The sequence below is a fragment of the Haemorhous mexicanus genome, chromosome 6 (assembly GCF_027477595.1).
Source record: "Haemorhous mexicanus isolate bHaeMex1 chromosome 6, bHaeMex1.pri, whole genome shotgun sequence".
Lineage (NCBI taxonomy): Eukaryota > Metazoa > Chordata > Aves > Passeriformes > Fringillidae > Haemorhous > Haemorhous mexicanus.
Window position 1 is genome coordinate 49,460,365 of NC_082346.1, and position 24,290 is coordinate 49,484,654.

Consider the following 24,290-nt stretch of genomic DNA (forward strand, 5'->3'; position numbering starts at 1 on the left):
TACAGTAACTAACAAATCACAGATCACTTCCTCAGCAGCCCAGCCTCCAGGTGTCCTCCCAAAAGGAGCTGAAACAAGGGGGAAACACCAGTCTCAAGCCTTTAGTGGTCTGACCAAGAATCCATTTTGATATAAAATTTATGGAAGAATGTCAGTTTACTAAGAACACTCACTATGTTCTAAAATTGCCATATAGCACACATTAATTTTAAACTATCATTTGCAATTAAAGCAAGAGAAGGCAGAAAGGGTTTTTTGCCATTCTCTCCATGTTGAAAGATGAATAATTTCTCACTTTCATAAGGCATCCTAAGAGTTAAGTACAAAACAGACTATATAAGATGCAAGCTTGGTCAAAAATGAGAACATGTTTGCCCTTGTCTGAAGTGGTTGGAGAAACAAAAATGAAACAGACCAATTATAGAGTGAATTGTAAGTCACTTATTTTTTGCATGTTCAACCATTCTGTAGTCTCCAGTAAGGTTTCAATTAAACAGACTTCTGGTACACCTTTTATTTTACAAAAACAAATACAACCTCACCACATAGACATGAAAATCAATACTAAGGCTTGTGAAGAGCTGTTGCAGACAGATCTCCAGCACTGTGAATCACATTTTTGGGGGTTTTTATTTTTTCCAAGGATAAAAAGCAGAACATCAATCTATTTTACTTTAATCTTTATTATAAACAATTTTGTAGTTTTCAGAATGGGATTGCTACATATTAGATAACAAAAACATCAAATGAATCAGTTTTATCTTTTACTAAATTAAATCAGAACCAGCAAAACAAGTATTTTGTTTAAGGATTTAGTCTATTGCAAGAAGAACAGCTTTACAAACATGGAATTAAAGATACATATTTGATCATATATACATAAGCAGCTGATGACACTCTGGACAGAAACATACAAAGAACTTCTTTGCACATAAATAGATTTTTTAAAAGTATATTTCTTTCACATGTGTACAAAATTATTTTGCTTTCTATACTGAGAAAAGTTCTTGGAGACAAACAAGGATTTCTAAGAGACAAAAGCCCACACAGGATGTGGGCTGTCATGCACACAAGAATGTAATAATACAATTTACACAGCATTCTTATACAGTACTTGAGCTTCTTATATACATACTTACAAGACACTTTTGTACATGAGATGCCACCTTTGCAATTGAAATGGCACCTCCCCTGAAAGGCTGCATTAGTTCCAGTGTTTGTATAAAAGATAAAACAAGTTTCAAAAGGCAGCACCACTCTGCAGTCAGGGATCCACTGACCTGCAGCTATAGTGAAGGCAGTGGGGTAATTATGCTGGCTTCTGTGTTTACACAGCCCAAGTGGGAAAGGTTGAGATACGACCCCTGAAGTCTATACAATACCTTCTACAAGATGAGTCTGTGGCTAGAAAAATAGATTTTACCAGATCCACGGCTAAAGCCACACGCTTTTGCTCTTCATCTCTATGCTACTTAAGTCAAGCATTTGCTTCTGTCTTTGTGGGAGAAGTTTGGCTTTCATATGACCTTTTCAGTATGGTTATTTGCCAATGGTTGGGCTGAGTTTAGCACACACAGGACCTGTGAAACATTTCTTTAATGCATGCAGAATGGGTGTACAGTGCAGCAATGACAGGGGACCCTGCTAAGCTTCTGCTGGACTGGGGAATGCTCAGAACCTGTGAGAATCAGGCGCCAAGTTTGCTGTGAGATTTGGTCAGGCTTCCACTTTGTTTTAGGCACAACAGTGTCAGAAGGACTGGGGTTTTGCTACTTGATTTTCTTTATCACACTTTGTCCAACTAGGAAACAGTACCCTGAGAAAACTCAGAGCAACCTACAGGTGATGCCTTTTAAGACCTGACAGTGTCTAGATAAATGGTACCTGGACATCAGCCATACCAAACACACATATTACAGCTACACCTGTGGCTTACACACAGCCATACTCATACCATACTGTCTGCTGATCCCCCTGGGGGTCAGGAGACCCAGGAGTGCTGTTGGAGCTGTTTCCTCTCAAAGGCTCCTCTACAGACCCAGAGCTGCTTTCCAACAGCTTACCCTGGCACTTGGTAAGTAGGGCATCACCCTGGCCTTGTCCTGGGGAAGTATTTGCCTCAGTGCTGCTGCAAACAGCTCTGGCAGGGGCCTCCTCAGTACGAGGTGCTGACTTGGGTTTGACTTTTGAGGGAGTATGGGATGTAGAGGAGTAGTGCTGCCCAGCGTTCACACGCTCTTGCTGCTGGACATTCAGACTGCTGGTGGATGCAGTGGGTGAGGCAGAGAACTGATGGAAGGAGAGCGGCCTCTCATCTTTTGGTGGGACCAGGGAAAGGCGCCTCGCTTCGAGCTGCCGACTGCGGGAATCGGCACCTTGCACAGAACCTGCCACCTTTGCGGACTGCGGCCTCTCTCTTAAGGGTGCCTGGGAGCTCGTTGGCACAGAAGCCCTGGTGCTCTGGCAGACAGTGTCCTTGCCCCCATGCAGCTCTGCTCCTGACTTCTGAGGGCTCTCCTGCCTGTAGGCCTCTGGGCCAGCAGCCCTGAGGAGGTCTGCAGAGGCCAAACTGAATGCCCTGCTCAGTGATGTACTCCTCCTGCTCACGGTTCCAGGCTGCTGAGGCTGTGCCATCTGCCGCACCCCGCTGGCAGACTGGTGCTGTGCCGTGTGAGGGAGCTTAAGGGACCCTTGGGGGTTTGCCAGAGCATCAGGTTCAACTTGTCTGAGGTTTGGCTTCATGTAATTGTCAGGCTTAGCCGTTCTTCCTTCTTCACCAGGCACGGCCATCTTCACAGTTGGAGCAACAAGACTAGTGGGCATCTTAGCAGCCTCCTTTCTGGATGGCTGAACCAGCAAGTTTCCAGTAGCTGAAGGCTCATTTGCTTTCCTAAAATAATCGCCAAGCAAGTCATCTCTGTTTGTGGAGGTGTCCTGGTGCGAGAAAATATGCACGTCACAATAAAGACAACACATTTTGTTTAAAGAATCATGCAGAACTCTGTATTCACAGAATCTTCCTTCTCACTTAATTTAAACCAAACACAATAACAGATTTTACATAGTGGAAACAGAAGAGATGAATGTTGGAAATGGGTATAAATCCAACTCAAGGAATAATGTGCTTATTGTAATTAGATTGTGACAACCTTGCTTGCCAGGTTAATTGTCATAATTTTAAAATAATTTTGGTTGCAACCTGGACAGCAGCTCTTTTGCTTCCTTTCACATCAGCCACTGTCACTTTAACATCAATATCATATTGATGACATCAGACATTTGTATCAATGATATCGATTATATCTCTCATAATCCAGAATACAGTTCATCTGGATAACTCTCTACTGTAACTTCAGGAATGTAACAGAAGTCAATACCTTGGGGAGATGTGCTAGCATTACAAAAAATTTCATTCCTTCTTCATTGATTCCCTTCACCTCTCCCATTCAATATACTATGTATGTTAAGAGCTGCATGTACAATACAATGAAATGTACAAAAATCATTACAAAAATTGTTTGCCTACAATGAACTTCGAAATTTCAAGTTGGACAATTAACCTGGCACTAAAAGAAAATATACAGTGAGTATTTCATGGGGATGGTCCATGCAATCCAAAAATGGTGATGTTTGATCAGCTGCCATTGTACTATTAGTAAAAGACATGCTCAGAACAGTTAAGGGACATGCTGTCATTACAAAGAACAATGCTAAACAGGTTCATGAAATTTACTTCTTTTCTTTAGCGAGCATGTTTAAAGCTTAATACGCTCATTTCACTAGTGTTCCAAATATTTCTTCCAGTCAAAAAACTCATTTTCCATAAGCAAACACCATCAATGGCAATAGTGGAGTGTGAAAATTTCTAAGCTCAACTAAGTGTTAAAGTGTTAAGGTTATTTTTAACTTTATTTAAACAGCTGTTATGGACATTAGCATTACAGAATGACTAGTCCTCCGAAAACACGCACGTGTACGAACAAACACTGCAAATACTTTATGAGCAATTAATGCAAGTGATCTGGCAGCCTTTAAAGTAACAACTAGCAGTTACAGTATGCTTCTATAGGTATTAATATGCTAGCAAAAGCTGTGGTAAGTCAGGAGCTGTTGCCTTCATAATAAGAACAATGGATACCCTGGGGATATAGAATGAAGCAGATCTCCTATTTCCCCTGCCTGTTCTGTGCCTCATGCTGCTGGGATATGAAACACTGAGGACCGATTCGAGTGACTGCGAATGTTCCTGATGAATGGAAGGACATAGGGAGTAGCAAGAGGGATACAGTGCATCAGCTTCTAACAGAAATTGGTGTAATGAAATCATTTCACTCTCATTTAAACTGCGCCGATGCTGAAAAGGAACAGGATGACAGAAAGAATGAGAATGGACATGGTCAGGTAGTAACAGACACACAAAAAGTAATAATTTTAAACATCTCTAAAAGCTAAGAATTGTACTTAGGGTAATGAGGGAGTAGGAGGTATACTTCAGCATTACTGTAAAAATTCAAGGACCAGAATTTACTGATGCCCAAAAATGGCACAGCTCTGCTGATTTCAATACTTTTACCAAGGCATCCATAAAACAGAAATCTCCATTTACTTACACTACTTTTAAGATATTAACCTGTTCAATAGTGCACTGCCTCACTATTGTACAGCATGTCTGAGCAGTGAAAGACAAATGCCATCTTGAAAACAAACATTTAGTTCCTGAAAAAAGCACTTCAATGAGTGACATATTCTTGCAGTCATTGAACCAACAGGGCAGTGTCAGTCAACACACAAACATGGTGAAAGTATCAAAAATTTTCTTCTGCAAGAGGAGCCTTTCTCAAACACAATGATATTTTCAGATTATGAGATGGTTTTAACAACTGCATATTTTGCACTTTAGCTGAAAATTATTTTAGGTTTCATTCCTAATTATAGATTTACCAGCTGAAAATTACACAGAAAACTTACCAGTTTATAAATAAAGATACCTGGAGCTGATGATACGAAACCTTGACCACAATTATTTGCTAGCAAAAAGCCCCAGCACTCCAATACACAGTACTTGCAGTGAATTATCTGACTTGCCAAAGCTGATAAACAAAAATAAATTAGCAGAGTGCTATATGAAAGCTAATTTTACCTTAGTTATTGAAACTCTCTCATTTGTTTTGCAAGATTTGATAGTACTTGAGTATATGAACAAGGATCATCTTGTCTCTCTCTGTTTCCCTATGCCCTCATCCTCCTAAATCAGCTTTGAACAGCTTTTTGACATCTGAAATGGGCTATCTAGCTCTATTTACTTACACTTGGTAGAGACAGCCTGTTGCTCTCTTCCAAGAACTCTTCCAAAGTTACCATCTCACTGCCAGGCGAGGCAGAACGCTGCCTGCCTGTGTGAGACTGGGATGGATTGCTCCTCTGAGGTATATCACAGGACATCAAACCATTCCTGTGGGAGGAGGACTCATGCCTGCTGCCAGGGCTTAAGAAAGGAGCAGCAGAGTGAAGGGAATACATATCTCGGAGCAAGACTGGTGCCTCTCTGCTTGGCACCATATCTTCACTGCTGAGGCTCTCAGTCCTACCATGGATATGGTCTAAGGAACCTGAGGAGAAGCATAAATACCATTAATGACACTGCTCTGACATAATTTTAGTAGATTTCACACTCAGGTGGGAACTTATCATCCAGGGCTGTTTCCACACAGACTGGGTGGCATTTTTTATCTTCATTTTTTTCTCCTACAGAGCTCAAATCAGAGCTTTGAAAAATCAGGACTACTAAATATCTTATAGCACCTTAAACAAGCACAATTACTTCACCAAAGAATAAAAATAGCACTGGGGGCTAATAAGCCTTATTTTAGTAAGATAATATTGGGGTGCCTCTTTACAACCTGTGTGTCATTGAACAATCTCTCAGTCTTGGCTGTGTGATCTGAGAGTTAGAACCTGACAGTGGAAAAGTAGAAAGCAGCTTGTTCCACAGTATCAGGTCTCTTGGCATCCTTCAAGGATGCACAATTTGCAAAAGCAAATCTTCAGAGCACACTGATTCCATACACAAGCTGTGGGCAGAGTAAGAACCACAGAGATCTCTTGTTGTAGAGAGTCTAAGAGTGGCCTGATATTTCCCACAATACGATGCCAGTCAGACTGAAGCAAAACTCGACTGTCTGCCTTAAAAGCCACCCCTTGCCAGAATCAATCTCAGTAAAGCACTTCTTGCCAGCAGTTTTGATTCCCAAGACAGCCATGTCCAGATTGCATAATCACTACCATTTCAAAACAAGTCTTTAAAATTAATTGGAAGGAAAATGGCATTTTACACACAGTTTCATGGAATTTCACTTCCTGTTTGTGACAACTCAGCTGTAAAAGCTTTACCTTTCAAATTGAGAGGTGAACTACTGCTGGAAGCGTTCCTACTGCTCTCTAAACTGTTTGGCCTGGACACTGAAAAACACAAATCAAGCATTGAACAAACAAATCTTAAGTTCCTCTGATTCTCTAAAAGACTTGGCTACAGTCTCCCTTCTGAAAATAGGACCTGTGCAACTAAATCAGTTAGAAAACATTAACAACATAATTCGCACAGGATGCCAAAATCTGGACAGAGTAGAAAACATTTTCATTTTTCAAGTTGTTAAGGATCCATCTTGTTTATCTCATTTTTTGCACAAAGAAATAATTTTTGGGTTTTTACAGTAACTATAAAGTAATACAGATTCTGAAAAAGTTCAACAGTAAGTTGCTGTCTCTTTTTCAGTTTTCTTTGGAAGGAGCTGGTGGCCAGCTTGCAAATTCAGTTTTCTGCAGTCTCTAAACAGGCACTGCTGCTGCTTCAACAGCATTCCCACTGTGCATCCACAAGCCCCACATCAAATTTCTCTTACTGCTGATTCGCTCCCTTAAGGAAGGAATTAAACATTCTCCAGAAAAATCAACGACTAATCTGTAGGACATGCATTAAAAGGTCTGTTGGTGGTGGAAAGCAACTTGCCTCAATGCCAGCATTGTTCTGAAAATTCATTTTGGCAAAATATGCATTAAAAGCTTCAACAGAAAACCAGAAGCAGTTAGAATCCCATTCCCAAAATGGTGCTGAATTACTACACCTCCTTCTGTAATGTAAATGCAACTAAACCACTCCGGGACAGCTCATGTGGATGCAATGAAACAAGTCTTAATGCAGATGTTTAGAGAACTCACACATGCTAGGGGCTTACCGTGCCGTCTGGTGCTTGCAAACTCCACCTCTGGGGACTGTTCACACAGATTATCTTCTGAATTATAGCCTGGAAAAGAACATAGAACTTAAAAGGCCAATTGAACACAGAAAGGTTAATCCTTCAGGTCTGTCTCCAACACATTCTAGCAGTGTAGAAGACTGAGGTGATCCATAGGGTTTTATAGGCCCATCTTCTAAGCATGGGGCAGGGAACCACTGAAGAACTGACACTCAAATACGCTCTGCCAAGTTGATGACACTACATGAGTGAGTAAGCCCCACATCTCATCAATTAAACCATTCAGCAGATAAAGTAGGAGTAAAAATATCAGTGCCCTGCTCTTGCACTCAAATGGCACTAGCAGCCTTGCAGGAACTGTGAAGCAGCCTGCCTGGCATTACCAGCTGCTGTACCAAATGCACACACACCTTTTGGCCTGCTCTGGAGCCGGGAGATGGGGGTGGAAGTGTGCACGTGAATGGCTGAGGTTGAGTAAGTCCTGGGACCCATTTCCACACAGCTGGCTTTTGTTGCAGAGTCTGCTGAGATTTCAGCATTATCATTGCTGCCTCCGTGATGGGAATTCCTTTTTTGCTTTAGGTCCATTAGCACTGGTGGGGAGAGAAGTAAATGAATAAGACTCAATGAAAAATAGCATTAGGGGATTTGTATTTATCTGCCCATACAAACATGACAAACAGGCACAAAGAAACTGCACAACAGAGGCGCTAATTTGGCAAGCTTTTCCATAAACAGTGCAATAGTGGATAGGAAATTTCTGCCACCAGCTTGTCAATCATGTGTGCTCTCTGTAAAGTGTGGGAGTGACAAGGGCTGCTTAGTGCCAGTGGGAGGGTTGATATTATACATGCAACAATTACTGTGAAAGGAGGAAGAAAAGGAGCAAAGACATGAATCCAGAAAAGATAAGTGAGGTGTGAAATTCCCATAACATTATTCCTCGTAGGTGCATTTTATAAGAACTTACTTCAGTAATAAAATAGAATAGGGAAAGAGTGACAGTAGTCATGCTCTTACTCAAAGAAAAATAATGCTGATTTGAAAATTATCTATCATGATCCATGCACTAAGCTAACTGCTTTCAGGTTTATATCTTTGCTGTGGATAAGAGCTCAGTCTTTACAAGGCTGAAACTCTGCTCTTACGATGTCCTGGTGCAATGATTTTTAAGTGGAGCTCCTGGGATCTTAGCAGGAGAATAACAAACACTGTCTGCTAGAATATTATTTAGATTAAGAATCTGAAAAATTATTTTCTACTGATGAAGCATGTTAATTAATTTCTTGTAACGTCAATGCTATGCTTTAAGGCACACATAGAACAAAATTTAAACAATTTTCTGCAGAAAACACACCTAATGAGATGCAGGATTCTAAATTTTATATATTTCTACAGAACACTTGATTAAGTAACAGAAACTAAATGTTGAAAATGCAGCAGAGTGCAGCAGTCAAAATAAACAACTTGCAGAGACAAGGGACAGACAGTTCAAAGCACAGAGCAGCTGTGAAGCTGTATTAGAGAAATGGACCAATCTGCTGTCATCTTAGGTGGCCCCTGGAAGCTGACTTTATTCAGGAACAGTATTTCCTCCCTAGGTCTGCATGGGCTCTACAGACTGGGCCAGCACTTGCACTCAGAATTGAAACATATGCCACGCCTGCAGGGGCAACTACTGGCTAAAGCTTCACACACAAAGCTGTATTTCTAATTGACTTCGTAGATACACTGAACACCTTCCATGGATGTCAAAAAATGTAAACTGCCCTGGAGACTAACACTCTCCACAAATCCCCAGATGGCAACAAAAACCAGGCTGTTCTGCCAGAGTCCCTGATTGTGCCACTGGGGACAGTTCTCAGAGTGAGAAGAGAAACAAGATCTTCTGGCCTCTGCTGAGCCCCCATTAGCACACTGCCCGTGCTGCATCCAGTTCTCTAACAGGGGGGGACTGGACCTGCACATTCATTTCAGAAGCCACCAGGTTATGAATATTAGGCAACAAGAATTCTGGGCAATGGATTAACGAAGGTTATTCCCAGCCTTAAGAGAACAAATCTACATTCTTCTTCCAAAAAATCTGTTGAAACTGAAGTAGAAGAAACTGAAACGTCAGCTCAATTCAAGATGAACTTTCTTAATTAGAAGTACAAAATCTTGCTAAATATCAAGTCTGAATGTGAGCATCAAGACACTTGGCTGAGAATAATTTTTCCAGTATCTTCCATTCAAAGCTAGACTACTTAAAAGCAGAAAAAGGTGTTATAAAACCTTCCTTTTTGAAATCATTTAGTAGCACAGACTATTGGAAAAAATCTCTGGATCTTGAGACTGTATTTTTATTTTAGTAGGACTACCACACTGTAGAAAGCATAGCAACAGCAAATCAGTTCAACACTTTAACTGGACACAATGCAAGTACATGACTGCAAGGAAATACTGAAGCAAATAGCAACTTCACTTACTGACAACATGCACCACAGCCAATATACATACGCAAACTGTATGCCATGAGGTCCCCTAAAGTGTGCTGCATTGAAGAAATGATCCACAGTGTGCAATAGTGATTCATCTTCTACAGGAAAAATTAAGTCCACGTTCACTAATCTTTGCTTGCATTTAGAGTATTGTATAGACATGCTGAGTGTCTCTATCAATGTGCGTGTTCTTTTATGGCATGTGGGGTTTTTTTTTTAAATTTTTTTTTTAATATTTGTCAGAAATAAATAAAGATAAATGTTACAGAGAAGGTGTTAGAAAACTCCCAGTTCCGGGAAAGAAAGAATTTCATTAGGAGAGGATGGGATGTCGGAAGAAGCCCAGAACCGGAGCCGATTAGAGAAAGACTGATGATTCGATGGAGACTTAGGAGACTTTTCTTTATCCTTGCTTTTGCTTCTCAAAAAGGCAATCTTTTTGCGCTGTGCAGCTAAATTGTTATCACCCAGGTATCCCAAAAAGAAGAAGAAAAAAAAAGTAAAAAAAAAAAGCCTTATAAATAAAACTTAAAATGTCTTAGATTAAAGACTACACAACCAGTAAAAACAGAAAAGGGTAAAACAATGACCAACACCTATAATGGAGGACTGATGAATGCATAGCTAAACATATCTAATCTGACTCAGATTAAGGCATAGATTAACACATACACACAATGTTTAAGCAAGTCCACTAAGAAATTACTGTTAGATCATTCAAAATGTTTTTGCTTTATAATATAAAATTAATGTTACTCAGTGATAACACACTCAAATTTCCTAGATGTCTCCTAGGCTTTAGTACTGGTGAGCCTCATCTCCACTCAAGTGTGGTTCATGTAACATCAAAATGAATGAAGCCCCAAAGACCTTCTGTTGTCTCTGGCACTCTATAAGGGCCTTGTTCTGTGGCAACCCAAGCCCAACTTCCCATGCTGAACTTGGGATGCATGTTAAACACCTGGAATCATATGGATGATCTTATTCCATAAAACATCTCTTTTTACTTTAAGTGAATAAATGACCTCAAAGAATTAGAGCAGAGAAAGGGTTTTACCCAATCAAAACAAAACCTTCGGACAGACAGGTACTTGTAGGAGTTTATAATAAGAGTTCTTTTCTCAGCTACTCCCCTTCTGTTTCCCACCCCCCAGAGTTGGAAAACAGAAATTATTATTCAAATATCAATTTCAAAATCGCTTCTTGGAAAGTATTCCTAGAGTATAACAATCTACATATAGAAGCTGACAGAAATTATCTCAATGGAATAAACAGAGCCTGGGACGTAATACATTACCTTTAATAAGGATGACGAGTATTTATTTTGAGAAACTTTTAAATTTCCCATAATTAGGAACACCTGATTTAATGTATAAACTAACTTAACAGAAAATCATTCCATCTTCCTTACATATTCCTTAGTGTTAAAAAAATAATTTCATCATTTTATACATGAAAATATTTCCTAGTTTATTCTAAATAAAAACATGGTATTGTCTCCATAATCACCACATTATGATAAATTGGTTATTTACAATAAATGGCTTATTTGTTCTGCACGTGCACCACCTGCTGGCAGTGGCTGTCAGCCAGCTCATACCCCTCAAAGAGCCTGAACCACACACTATTCCATAATCCAGCTTTAAATGCTTTGCTGCAAAACCCCAGTAAATGAAGTATTAGAACCAATTTATTCAGTAACAATGCATTATGCAATACATCTGGGCAAACAGAGGCTGAAGGGAGAAGTAGTAGATAAAAGGAAGAAAGCAAACTAAAACAAAAACAAACCTATTATCTTCTAGAGTTTACTCAAATTTCTAGCTTGGGGTTTTATGCATACTAAAACTTCTATTGTACTAAAAAAAAAATCCAACCAAACAAACCCAAAACCAACCAAACAAAAAAACACTAAAAAACCCTAAAACAAACAAAAAAGGACATAAAATATAATGTGATTGGGCATTAATATATCCTATATATTAAATCTTCTAAAAAAATTTCAGGTCTTGAATTTAGGTTGGGGATTCCTTACCTCTGTTTGAAGAACACCCAGGGCTCTCTCTCTCTTCCACAGGGTTTGACCCTTGAGAGGTATTATCCTGAGCCTCGTGTTGATGTTTCAATTTTTGGGAGGCAGATGGGGAGTTTACCATCTCTGGGGATTCAGAATGCCATGTGGAGCTTTCTGCTGCTGGTTTCAACCGCTCCCTTGGGGTCTCCTTCTTTGGCTTGATAAATTTGACTAAGGCTCTGGCTCCAATCCAGGGGTTTTTCCTGATAAAGCAGGTTTTGTGAATGGAATTCAGAAAATGCTACAAGAAACACTCCCCAAAGAAGTTTACAGCTGTGCTAAAGACATCAAGCCATCCTACATTTTTTGTTTACTGTCATGAATTGGTTCAAAAAATGCACCATGAATTTCACAGCACTTGAGATCCATTTCCCTAGTGAAGTCAAATTTGCTTTTACAAAAATATTTCTTCAGCATGAGAAATGTGAGAAAGACAACTGTTCCCTCTGCTAGAAATCTAAATTACACATATGGGCCACGCAAGACATTCTTACAGCGTGACAAACTCCACTACAGGAACAGACTGAGGAAGAAAAATGAAAGCTGCTTTGAAGCCTCTTTGCTAAGGTTATCAGTCAGAACTACGTACAGTGGAATTAATTTGGCTCTTTTTTGTTGTTTTTAGTATAATTTTTAAGTCCTTCTCTCCAAGAGACTCGTTATCATTTGCTTTGAAAAAGCAGCTCTGAAAGCTCCTAGTGCTGCTTAGTCACCTTACTGGGAGCAAAGTGGTTCTTTCCCAATTATTTTGGGAGGTTCAGATTCTTGTATTAATACAGAGGACCCCACATGAGGCCCTGTACTCTACATTAGCACAACCTGCTGCTTCAGGGAATATTTTGCAGAGTAAGAGGGAAAAGACAAGTGGAGATGACACCACCCTTACTTCAGATGAAGTTTCTGTTATCCCCAGTTATGGAAAGCCCTTTCTTGCCCTCACTGATCTGTACAGCAGAACTGAATCCATGAGGAACTTACTTTTTTGGAGCAGGATCATAGAACTTGTACTGGTCCATTATCTTCTCTTCAAGTTTTTCCTTATGTCTTCTTAAGGCATTCAATTTATCACTGTGAGGAGGGAAAGCATATTCTGAGTCATCTGTATGAAATTAAGCATAATCAAAAAAACTGAAGACCAAAAGCCACCAAGAGAAGAAAGAGACTGAAATATCTTCCTATCCTGAACCTTCAGGATTCACAGTCTTTTTGGAAAGGGCAAGCACAAAAGCCTACCAACCATGCTGATGGGTGATTTTTGTGCAATAAAGCATGAAAGGTGAAAAAACAACAGTAGATGGTGGTGCAAGATTGCTAACTAATATCTCAGATTTTGTTTGGTGGGTGTTTAACTGTGGTTCTTACTGATTATTTTGTTAACCTACACAGGCAAGTTGGCAAATCTTATTTTCATTCAAGTAGTAAGGTAAATATATCTCCACCACAGACCAGTAAGACACCAGGATAAACAGAACAGAGAACATCTGAACTATATTCAACCTATTTCAGCAAACAATTTCTAACACTTCAACCATATAAGCCAGTACTGCTATAAAACTCAACTCAGTAACTCCCACATCATCCCGATGCGCTTAAACTAAAATTCCTGGGATTAAGAACATTTTTCTTCCTTCTTTCACACCTATAAGTGAAATTCACTGCAGTGAAAACAGGATTCTTTGTAAACACACAGTATCATCTTTAAATAGGATATCTCACTTCAACGTGTCAACCTGGGCATGAAGGACACAGCAATGTATGTTGATGTCTGTATCCTTAAAAACATCAAAGCAGGTATTTCTTGAAATGCAAATGAAAAAAGCAAGAATATTTGCTATTCTTCAGGAACCTAAATACAAAATAACTCTCATAAGACTATATTTTTGTTGCAACTTGGCTGTTTTCCAAAACCTTAAAACTCTTTCCCAGCCTCCTCTTCTTTGAGAAGTACCACTGGGTTTAGCTTTCCATCTTTTCTAGCTGTATTTTCCACATGGGTTCATCTGTATTATTTGAAAAGAGCTGTGTTTGCCCAGGTGTTTTGTGAGCAACCCTTTGCAGTAAGGCAATGTGGAAACATTTTGTGCTCTCTTCCATTATACTTATCTCCTACCAAACATCCCCTTTCCCAATAGATATCAAGAAGACCAATCATTCCACTGCCTGCTCTACTAGTCCTGATAGATTATTTGTATTCTGTATTTGTCTAGATTACTTAAGGTTTCACAATTCAAATCTCTTTTTTCTTACATGTACTGTTTCTGCTCTTCATGATACTGCTCCTTGCTCTCCATGTTCTGCTCCAATAACATCTGATTCTGCTGGCTCAGCATCTGAATCTGACTCAGGAGATGATGGTTTTCTTCTTCCAGATTTCCCTTTAGACGGGACAGGAGCTATTAAAAAAGACAAATTAATCTTTCCTCTTCATCTGGCTTCCCTGGAGTGCACCATAGTCAAGATAACACAATAGCATGGCAACCTAAAATAAAAACTATGCACTTCAAACTATATGGGGGTGCTGTTACACAGTTTGACCTTTGATGTACAGCATGTCCAAAGCTTCACACCATGTATGGCAGCTCTCTAACCCAAAAGCAGCAGTAGCTGGGTATTCACAGCTACTCACCTCACAGTGGTTATCCAGCTTGGTCAGAGAGATATCCATGGATTGGTGCTGTTCTTTCAGCTCATCATAGCGAGCTTGCCAGCGATTCAACTCCAGCTGAGAGTTGTTCAAGGAAGTTTTCAGCTCTTTAGTGTGTGAATGGAGCCCTTCATACTCTGCCTTTAGTTGGCTGTGCAAGAAATTCACCCTAAACAAAAAGAAGACAGCCTATGAAGGACACTTCACAGAAATGACCTCACATTCAAAGACCACACCATCAGTTTGCAGCTCTCACTAAATCAAACATAGTTCCAAAGAGTAACTCCTAAGGACATTTTTATTCTAAGCATTTAATAAAATTTGAAGAAGTAGTGGTAACATTACAAAAAAATTCAAATTTACAAAATAACTGAAAGGAAAATACAAGAAAAATAAAACTGCTATTTCTTCAATATGTAACAAACATACCACAAATTTCTGAGGCACAATGTATTTAAGAGCATTGGGATATAAAGACAGCTGTATTTGGCACAAATAAACAAAACTCACATGTTATTTTTTTATCCTGATGCATGAAATATGAGCATTTAAGTGTCCTGAAGTGTCAAACACTGTGGTGTTCTAAGAAGATACTGTGGCATTCTTTTACACTTTTAGGTAAATCTAAAAATGTCTACAAATCATGAAGGCATAACATTAAATAACTAAATGAACAGATTAAATTCTGTATCTGCTGACAGATAAGCCTGGCTCTCTGCCAGCCCTGCAATCAACATTATGCAACATCTTTGTCCCTAAGAAAATAAATTAGGAACAGCAAACTTGAGAAAACATCTCGAGAGCCCTGTACTGTTCTCAAGTACACTTGAACAATTGTAGCTCAACTTAAAATGTGATTTTTAAATGATTCAACCTAACATTGGCTCCTTATTTGGACCAAAGAGAGTCTCAGAACATCTTTGTAGTATGAACAAGGCTACAGGGAGGACTTTGGGTGTGGCTGTCAAAAGGGGCTCTGCCCTAAGTTAACAGCTACCCACTGATCAAGAGTCTGTAAGACTGCTTTTAATAACAGGAATGGCAATTTTCTCTGGGCAGCAGAAAATAAACAATGGTAACTCCTAGAGCTAAAATCATATTGTGTAAAAACCACAAACCAGTGCTCCTCAAGGGGAAAAAAGCCAGTATAATTTGGGGGGCTTGGGCATTTGTAGTTCTGCCTAATGGCAAGTGCTTGGAAACAATTCACTGCAGAAAATGCTTTTGAACTGAATCAACCACATGTGGAAGTTTATTTTGTATGAGCAAAGGTCCCAGGTCTGAAGCACCAATTAACAGTATTAGTTGACATTATTCATGAAGCTGACAATCTTTAACAAGTAAAAATTACCAAATCAACAATATCAAAATAGAGAAAAAAGAACAGACACGTTATATGGAGGTATTTCAGAGCTAATTCAACACATCCATGTTTTGCATAATTGACTTTTAATTGATATATATAACAATTTAGCAAAGGAACCATACCTATCCAGTTCCTCCCTCAGCTTCTGATTTTCCCCAGTGGTTATTGCATTTGATCTTCTCTCTTGTTGCAGAACCTCTCTTTCAGTTTTTAAAGCTAATTCCAACTCTTCCAGTTCTGCTTTGTGTTTTGTTAAACTGTTGTATCTGCAAAAGGAAGAAGAGCATACACTCAGCTTTCATTTAAACATTTTTCTTACTCTGGGTTAATATTTTGAATAGGTAATATCACAATGATTAGAAAGTATCTTTTTTTCTGGCTGTATTTATTTCATCCACATTTATGTGGTTGAACTTCTACCAAAGCTGAAGAATTCAACATTATGCATGAAAATTCAACTTAGTATACAAGTCAGCAGAGAAGACTTTAGGAAAGAAAAAGAAAAGGAAATTTTCACTAAACTGAAACAATTGTCAGAACCTTACTTCAATTTCTAATTCTGGTCGTTCAGAAAAAGCACGAAATTCTGCAAAATAAGTGAAAACTACACCACTAACAAGAATCCCAGTCACAAATAACTGACAGTGGCAAGAGTCAAAAACCTGACTAGAAAGTAGCTCCCAAAAAGCAACAGGAAAACAGTGCAATGAGCAAGGGCTTGTTAGGTAGCCACCTAATCCATATTAGGTTATATGCACAGGTAATAGCATCCTGCACATCTACTAATCTCCTGCATATTTCAGACAGATGATGAGGTATCAGTGAATTGACAGCAAAACACCTTTAAGCAGAGGCTGACTCACCTGCTTGAGTTGCTCTATTTGCTCATTAGTGAAAAAAACAAGAGCAAAACCAGTGTTCACATCCAGGCTTCCATTATTATTTGGTTTAATTTTGATTTTAATTTTGATCTCTGGAATGCTAAAGTAACTGAGGTGCGGAACAACGTCCCTGATATTTAGCACAGACATGGATTAGGCAGGCTCAGCCTCCCTGAAGTGCTACACCACCTGCATCCAGAAAACTGAGAAGAATGGGGTGGACTGAAATCACGAGGCAGCAAGCTGTTCCCAGATCCTTTTTCCCTCTGGTGGCTTCTGTCAGAATCTGTGCCCACACACACCAGCAGAGGCCACTGGGGCCATTGGTTCAGTCAATGTCAAAAGTCATCAGCACAATTTTGGTCACTGTAATGAAAGGGTAATGCCCCAACTATCACGTACATCTGTATCAAAAATGGAGAAATACTCTTCCAAGCACTTTTAAAAGACAATCTAGGCCGAAAATGCAGCATTGCTTAAAAAGCCAAAGAGAACAAGCATCTTTCTGTGACTCTCATGCCAGCAGAAACGAATGCAGAGCAGTTACTCTGCAGTCATGAAAACTTCAAAACAAAACCAAAACCAGCAGACAGCACCAAATACACTTATTCCTGCCAACTTCTTTTTCTTTCAGGCTACCATTCCATTCATCCCAGGGTCAAATTACAGCCTGTCCCAAATTCCAGTCCATTGAAGGGCCACACAGGACAGTACCTGTCTCCCAGACAAAAGCTGCTTTATGCTACTCATTCCCAGTAACAGCAGTAGAGTTTAATTAACTTTATTTATTTGTTTTCTCGCTCCATTCAGCTCTGGGACATTTCAAGTTCAATGCCCATACAAGAAATGGAAGAACCTGAAAGCAGAGGAAGGTTTCACATCCAGCGCCAAGAAGCATTTTAGACAAACTGTGTGCCAATGCAGAGTCTGAGAAGACAAACTCCAGTCAGTCCTTTGGCAGAGATTACCATCGCTGTCTCTGCAGAAATTGCACTGTAAATTCTTTTTCTGTCTCTGTATGATAGGGCTACTCTGTTCATTTTTATCCAAGCCCTCTATGTTTTAAAGAGGGCTCCTTAGAGAGAAGCAGGATACTGGTCCAGCGTTACCAGTCAGGCCCAGCACCACAGGCTGCCACATTGAGCCTGAGGTAGACCACAGCTGCTCCCCTAGCTCTTAAGTGAAAGGCAGGAAAGAGGAGAGAGACTGTCTGCAAAAATGGAAATGACTGCTCACGTCCGATGAAATGATTGTGCTCTAATGAAATCCTCAGGCAAAATGTTCTTGTAGTAGAGATTCAGCCTGAAGTCTACAATTTGAGCACAATCTGTGCAACCCGACAAGCTCTACCACCAGGGACCAGGTTACCTTTCCTGTAGATTATTCAGCACTCATGTTCATTTCACTTTTTAAAGCATCAGGCTTTTAGACAGAAGAGTTTCAAAAAGATTTTCTTATACATGCATATAGAATTCATTTTGGCTCTGACACAATCCATTCCTAGGACTGAGGAAATGTAGTCCTCTTTACTCCTTTTAGCTTTTATTATTTCTCCTGCTTTTTGTGGAGAAATACTATGGATAGGTATTTGTGACTGAGACAACTTTGAAAATGCTCAGCTATCATAAAAAGTGTGACAAAAGGAACCCAGAAAAATAACCACCAGGCAGCACTGGTAGCATAATAATACAACTGCCTGCAATATGTAACCCTACAAAGCAGGGATTCTTTTCCCAGTGTGTTTGCAGGATTAGACTTCTCCAGACTAAGCCACAAAGAAATGCTCAGAGATCTGTAGCTACAAAATTATTATCTTCCCTTAGTAACATGCAATATGTAAAGCAGTTTCAAAAATGCAGAATAAGCCAGCATTTCTGTGTTCACTGAGACCGCCAGACAGACACCTCAAAGTCAAAAAACTGCTATTAATGGCAAATGACCCTAACATACTAACTCTCCTCTTCTTGCTGAGCCAAACCCACACATCTGTGGTTTGCTGGGCTATGACAGACCATTTCACTGCAGTTACAAACAACCCATTATTAAATGCCCACTGCAGTGTTAATATGTGCAGACAGAACCAAAAGAGGTTTAATGAAGTTTGCTCAGGTGCAGAAAATATTCTGTGGTTAGAATGCAGCAGAATGAACTACACAAACCTTTGGGACCTTGGCTGTACATGTTATTGGATGTGCACAAACTAACTGAAGTTGCTGTGGATCTTCCTAGACAAGCTGGAGTCATAGGTTTGTGTGGAAGTGAAATCCTGCCTTAAGCAAGAGAACTCTGATTACAATGCTGTCACCAGCTGAGGAAAACCAATCACCTTGGAGTTGTGACATGCAAAACCCATCTCCTAAGCACCACACAACAAAACTTCTTGGTCGCACTGAGCTGCTCTGGGGAAAATTTAGCAGGTGATGCATTCTAGCTGAACTTGAAAGTGAAATATTCCATCTTAGCAGTCAAATACTTTAGTTAAAAAGAAGAGGTGTAAGAAAACTTTTCTTATGTCACTCTTTCTCCCCGCTGCTCCCTCAGTAGCACATGATGGAGGGAGAACAAAATAAGCACTAAAAAAGTAGCTTGTGGCTTTTTTCCTGACAGCCAAATGGAGTCCTTGGACAAATCACCTTGATAAGCATCTTTTAAGACTGATCTGCTGAGGAGGATACTGCACACTTAGTACTGCCAAACTCAACTTGTTTTGAATATAGAGAAGGCCACCATCTGCTCCCCTGCAACACCTCTCACTAGGAGTCACATCTCAGAAAGAGAGTCCAAACTGTTAATGATTACAGTGGCGACCCAGGCACCTACCTCTATAGATAACCTATTCTTTTGAAAAACACTTTTTCCTTAGGCTAGAGCTGCTTAGTGTTCGGTACTCATCAAGCAAAGAAAGAACACAGCAAATTGCCTTAACACACTGCAGTGTAGTAATCTCAAGCAAAGCCTGAATCAATGAGAACCATTAATCAGTCTGAGAAAGACTTGGAAAGCAGGAACAGTGTCTGTGTAATCACTTACAGCTCATTTAGTTGACAGCCAAGCAGCTGTCCTGTCACAGAGCCGCAGTGGATATTTTAATCACAATAGTTTACTTCTGTACTTTATAAAAATCTACCACACATTGTATTTGCCAGCTCCTTAGTCTTTCAGGAAGACAAGTTTAGCACCAGTTTTCAGTCCACCATCAAGGATTGCCACTCAGCTGCTCTGAACCCAATTCATGATCTTGCACAGAAATTAAATCTAAAGAAAAGTGTTTTGAGGAAAATCACTGAAAAATATAAGAGACGTCTGAGAGGTAGGCAGGGCAGCATTTTTATAGTAGTACGTTATGTATATTGTTCAATCCATGCACAATTGTCAGAAAATGACAGTGACTAGAGACTAAACAATTAACAGCTTACTGATTTCCTAATTCAACTGAAGGGCGTGAAGCAAAAGCTATAGATTATGAGAACTACAAGAAAATTAATAATACATCATTATCTCACAGGTCAATATAGCTTCCTTCAGAGAGCCTCCTTTGACATGACATGGATGTCGCGAGGTTCAATGATTGAAATTTCTCAAGATACACACTAATCACATATAGGTGACCTGCAGACTTTATAGTTAGGAGAGAGACTCCACACAGTAGAACTGGAGAATGTTTTCAAGGCTGTATGTCATTATACCACAAATCCTTAAATGTAGTAGAAGCATTTAAGTTACTTCTGACAAAGCATCCAAGATCTAAGCCCATGTTTGATGAATATCACCAGAGTCACTTCTGTTCTGCCACCTTTAGAGATCTAAAATCTAGAGCTTTGCAAATATTTTCATCTAATATCCCAATGACAATAGGAATGACTAGGCACTTTTTCAGGGCAACAACTTTGTAATTTCTGTTTGTAATTGGAGACAACATTTAAGGCTGAAATTGTAACATAGGCACATTCTCGCTACACTATACCCCTGAGCAGCGAGCGTACCTCTCACGCAGACCTTTGTGCTCCAGATCCAGGGTTTTGTGTAATGTTTTCAGGCAGCTGTGCTGATTTATTAGCTTTTCATACTCTGCAGACTGCCGTTCATGCAGTGAAGCAAGGTGTTCATGGTCCTGAAGCAATGATTCATACTCAGCTTTCACCTGCTCCTTTTGTTTCAGTAGATTTTCATTCTCATTCTCCTTGGCTGTCTGCTGATTTTGCAGTAAAGTATTCTGGGCTGTCAGTGAAGCACTCTGGGAGCTGAGAGCTGAATTTTCTACCTAAAGTTTTACAAGCACAAAGTATTAATTATTCACATCTACTGGTACATACAACAAACATTTTCTAGCAGCTTACATCCATATAGAGTTAGTCAAGAATGCCTGCACTGCCTTGCCGACTTAAGACATCGATGTACAGTTTGGCATCATTTTGGGATTACTGCTGGCAGTATGCACCACATAAAGTTATACTGTCAGTAGTATGAAAATTATCACAATAACTTCTAAACTGAAAACACACTGTTTTACCAGAAGCTCTTGAGCCCAAAGACCAAGATGATCTGGAATACTCACAACTCAACTGCATCTCTGACAATCATGATCAGAGTCAAGTTACCCTGTATTTGTGTACAAGTAATGAAACTCAAGTTCACCCAAATTCAGAAACATTAACTGCACCACTGTGTATGTGAGCAGTACTCCTAACAAGTCTGGTTTCTGTAGAGAGATGGTGCACTGATTTTATATAAGTCAATTACAGATGGGAAACAATTAATGAGAACAAAAAACCCCCATCTCTCCATCTCTGAACATGCAAGAGGAAAACCTTGAAAAGTGAAAGTCATGCAAGAGAAACAGAGTTAATCCAACGTTGTCCTTTGAAACTAATCTTCTTCTCAAAGTAAGGTTTTTTAATTAAGTCAGGTAATTTTTAAGAGTATCTTTTCCAACGGCAACTTTGACATTTTGTCTGAAAGTCTGAAAACTGTGACTGGAGCTCATTGCTACAAAGCCTAAGGGGAGCTGACTTGTGTCCTCTTTCCATTTCTGCTGAGTTCTTTCACAGGCATAGCATTACACAAAAAAGAAAAGCTTTTTTTTTTTTATTTCAGAAGTGTAGCTTCTGGAATAACACATCTGGATTTTTCTGTATTAATTTTAATTTAGTCTCTCTAAATAACCACCGTCTTGCTGAACATAGCTACCAGCCATTAGCTACAGACCCAATTTTCCTTCTAGCTTGGAGAAATTCAGACCTCAAATGAAGCTCCACCTCCTGGCCTTCATCTTTCCATCAGCCTACCAACACAAACATTTCATTATTGGCTGTCATCTCCTCCACACTACTGTAATCAAATCCAACCTCCTGGCACAGAGGCACAAGGATCATCTAACCTGGAGTTTGGCTGTCTGTGTCTGCAGGGCAGTGTTATGCTCTTGAAGGAAGACATTTTGCTTCTGTAGTGTCAGAATCTGATTGTTGAAGGAGACATTCTGTGATTCCAAATGCTTTAGCTGTTCCTTAAGCAGCTGCTTCTCAGTATGCAGGGCTGCATTCTGAAAGAGAGATGGCATTGAAGGGGTGACAGGAAGAAAAGAAAGAGCTGTCCTGATTATCTGGAGTCCTATCACAGATGAGACCCAATTAATGATGATCATTCTGCAACAAAGGCATAAAAAAACCTCTCTGCAGCATTAAACCAAGGTAGGACAGATGTTAACACACAGGATTACTCCTTGCAAAGATGGAACAACATGGACACAAGACACATGAAGCACTTAAGTCCCATGCAGTTCTAAGAGACACCCAAGGAATATGGTAGACTTGGGTGCTCCAGACTCCTTTAAGCTCAAAAATGCAGTTTCCACCAACCCACTCAAGAGCACAAGAGAAGTCTATGAGCTAAGAGGAAACAGGAGAAGGCTTACATTCCTTTCCAGTTCAATGGCCCTGTCCTTCAGTTTCAGCAGCTCTGTAGTGGCCTCTTGGTGCCCTGTTTCCATTTTCTCATTCATTTGCTGGTTGGCAATGAGCTTCTCTGCTGAATTCCTCAGTGACTTCTGAGCATACTGCCCATCCTGCTGAGTCTGCCTGAGTGCATCAAAGTTCTTCTTTACCTACACAATCAACAAGCAACAACCTTGAACACTGAGGGAACTGGAATAATGCATTAATCATGATGGGATATGTCACTCCTCTCTTGCACTGTACAGACTTTCAGAGATTCAACAACCATTACCCCACTTCACAGAGAAGGAAGCTGAGACACAGGTGGAAGAATCCATGTCTCTTGGCCTCCAGTCAGGTGTCTTTAGACTCAAGCTCACTGTCACCTAACAAACAGGCTGTTCTTAAGGGAGATGTTTCAACTGCAGTCTTTCTCAGCCCATGTTTCCAATAACAAGGCAGAAAAACACAGCCATGCCAATGAAAAAAAAAAAAAAAAACCATGGGAAAACAGAGCTACAAAGAGCAGTTATCCAAGAAAATCCCTCCTGATGTGCCCCCTAGCCCAAAATTTTTTTATGAATTTTGTGTCATTACATAGAAAGGGACAAAAAAAGGCTCTTAGGAAGGATGTGTGTAGGGAAGGGTAACGAGAAGAACAAACCTGTTCTTCAATTAAAAAAAAAAAAAAAAAAATCAAACCTCAAACCAAAAAATCCCCAAACATGTGAATGTGCAGAACTGCAATGTGAAAAATTAAAATTCACTTAAGCTCTTACCATATTTAGATCATTCTGTAACTGCTGGTTCAAGTTCAGAAAGTCTTTCACTTGAGCTTCCAGCATTGCAATCTTCTCCTCTTTCACAGCTAGAGTTGATTTTAGTGCTGATTCAGTTTTGCTTTCCAGAACCTTGTATTTTCTGAAAAATATGATAACAGCTTTCTGATGTCTGCCACTAGGATGTGAGCCACCATCTAAACAGCAGACTTCACCTTCACCCATTCCCAATTTCACTGCATGTTAAATTATACATGCCTGCCTCTTCAGGAAAATTATTCCCTCTACTGCTGCAGATTGCTACTGATGTATTATAGCTGGGGAATTCACTAATGGAAAATCCAATCAATTTTATTAGAGATTAACACCAGCATGGTTCTACAGAAATATCAAAGAGTTACATAGCTTGAAAGAAAATAAGTTTCTCTCTTTTCCCCATAATTACACTTATAGTCCCATAAATTACATTCCCATAATCACAGAAAACTCTTTGTATGGCTCTTTTGTAGATTCTTAACAAGGAGGAAGAGCCACAGTTTAAAGATTCCTACAAGATAGGGAAGTTTCTCTAAGTAGGTCTTACCAAGAAGCCAATATACACACAGGTTGTTGGGATTTTCTCTTCATTACTATAGAACTTACAAAGGAATTCCTTGCCATCAGATATTTTTTAGGCAACATCTATGTTTATATTAACAGGTATCTAGACCACCAATTAGATGAAGTAATGACAGACACTGTTTAATAGACACCATTCTACATGAAGGGAAATACACACTGCAATAGCTACCCAGCTACTCTGCTGGGGAGTACAGAGGAACTGTAGTAACACCGGTATAGTATGGAGACAGAAAGTGGCATTTCTTCCTTCCACTCAAGAAAA

The 24,290-nt window shown here is 39.6% G+C and overlaps 1 protein-coding gene across 2 annotated transcripts in view; it reads right to left on the reverse strand.

Annotated features, from left to right (window-relative positions):
* Positions 1 to 499: 499 nt before the first annotated feature.
* CCDC88C (coiled-coil domain containing 88C) overlaps positions 500 to 24,290 on the reverse strand; it is a 95,132-nt gene continuing 71,341 nt past the window's right edge. The window contains exons 17-31 of one of the 2 annotated variants that reach the window (XM_059850162.1): positions 23,408 to 23,549; positions 22,610 to 22,798; positions 22,076 to 22,237; positions 20,682 to 20,959; positions 15,940 to 16,083; positions 14,434 to 14,620; positions 14,055 to 14,200; positions 12,786 to 12,875; positions 11,769 to 12,010; positions 7,664 to 7,846; positions 7,233 to 7,301; positions 6,391 to 6,459; positions 5,308 to 5,609; positions 4,139 to 4,354; positions 500 to 2,934 (exon numbers count right to left, since the gene is read on the reverse strand). In XM_059850162.1, the coding sequence (XP_059706145.1) occupies positions 1,933 to 2,934; positions 4,139 to 4,354; positions 5,308 to 5,609; positions 6,391 to 6,459; positions 7,233 to 7,301; positions 7,664 to 7,846; positions 11,769 to 12,010; positions 12,786 to 12,875; positions 14,055 to 14,200; positions 14,434 to 14,620; positions 15,940 to 16,083; positions 20,682 to 20,959; positions 22,076 to 22,237; positions 22,610 to 22,798; positions 23,408 to 23,549 (3,421 nt within the window). In that variant the 3' untranslated portion in view covers positions 500 to 1,932. The remainder of the gene's footprint in view (positions 2,935 to 4,138; positions 4,355 to 5,307; positions 5,610 to 6,390; positions 6,460 to 7,232; positions 7,302 to 7,663; positions 7,847 to 11,768; positions 12,011 to 12,785; positions 12,876 to 14,054; positions 14,201 to 14,433; positions 14,621 to 15,939; positions 16,084 to 20,681; positions 20,960 to 22,075; positions 22,238 to 22,609; positions 22,799 to 23,407; positions 23,550 to 24,290) is intronic. The other variant, XM_059850163.1, reaches the window with a different exon arrangement.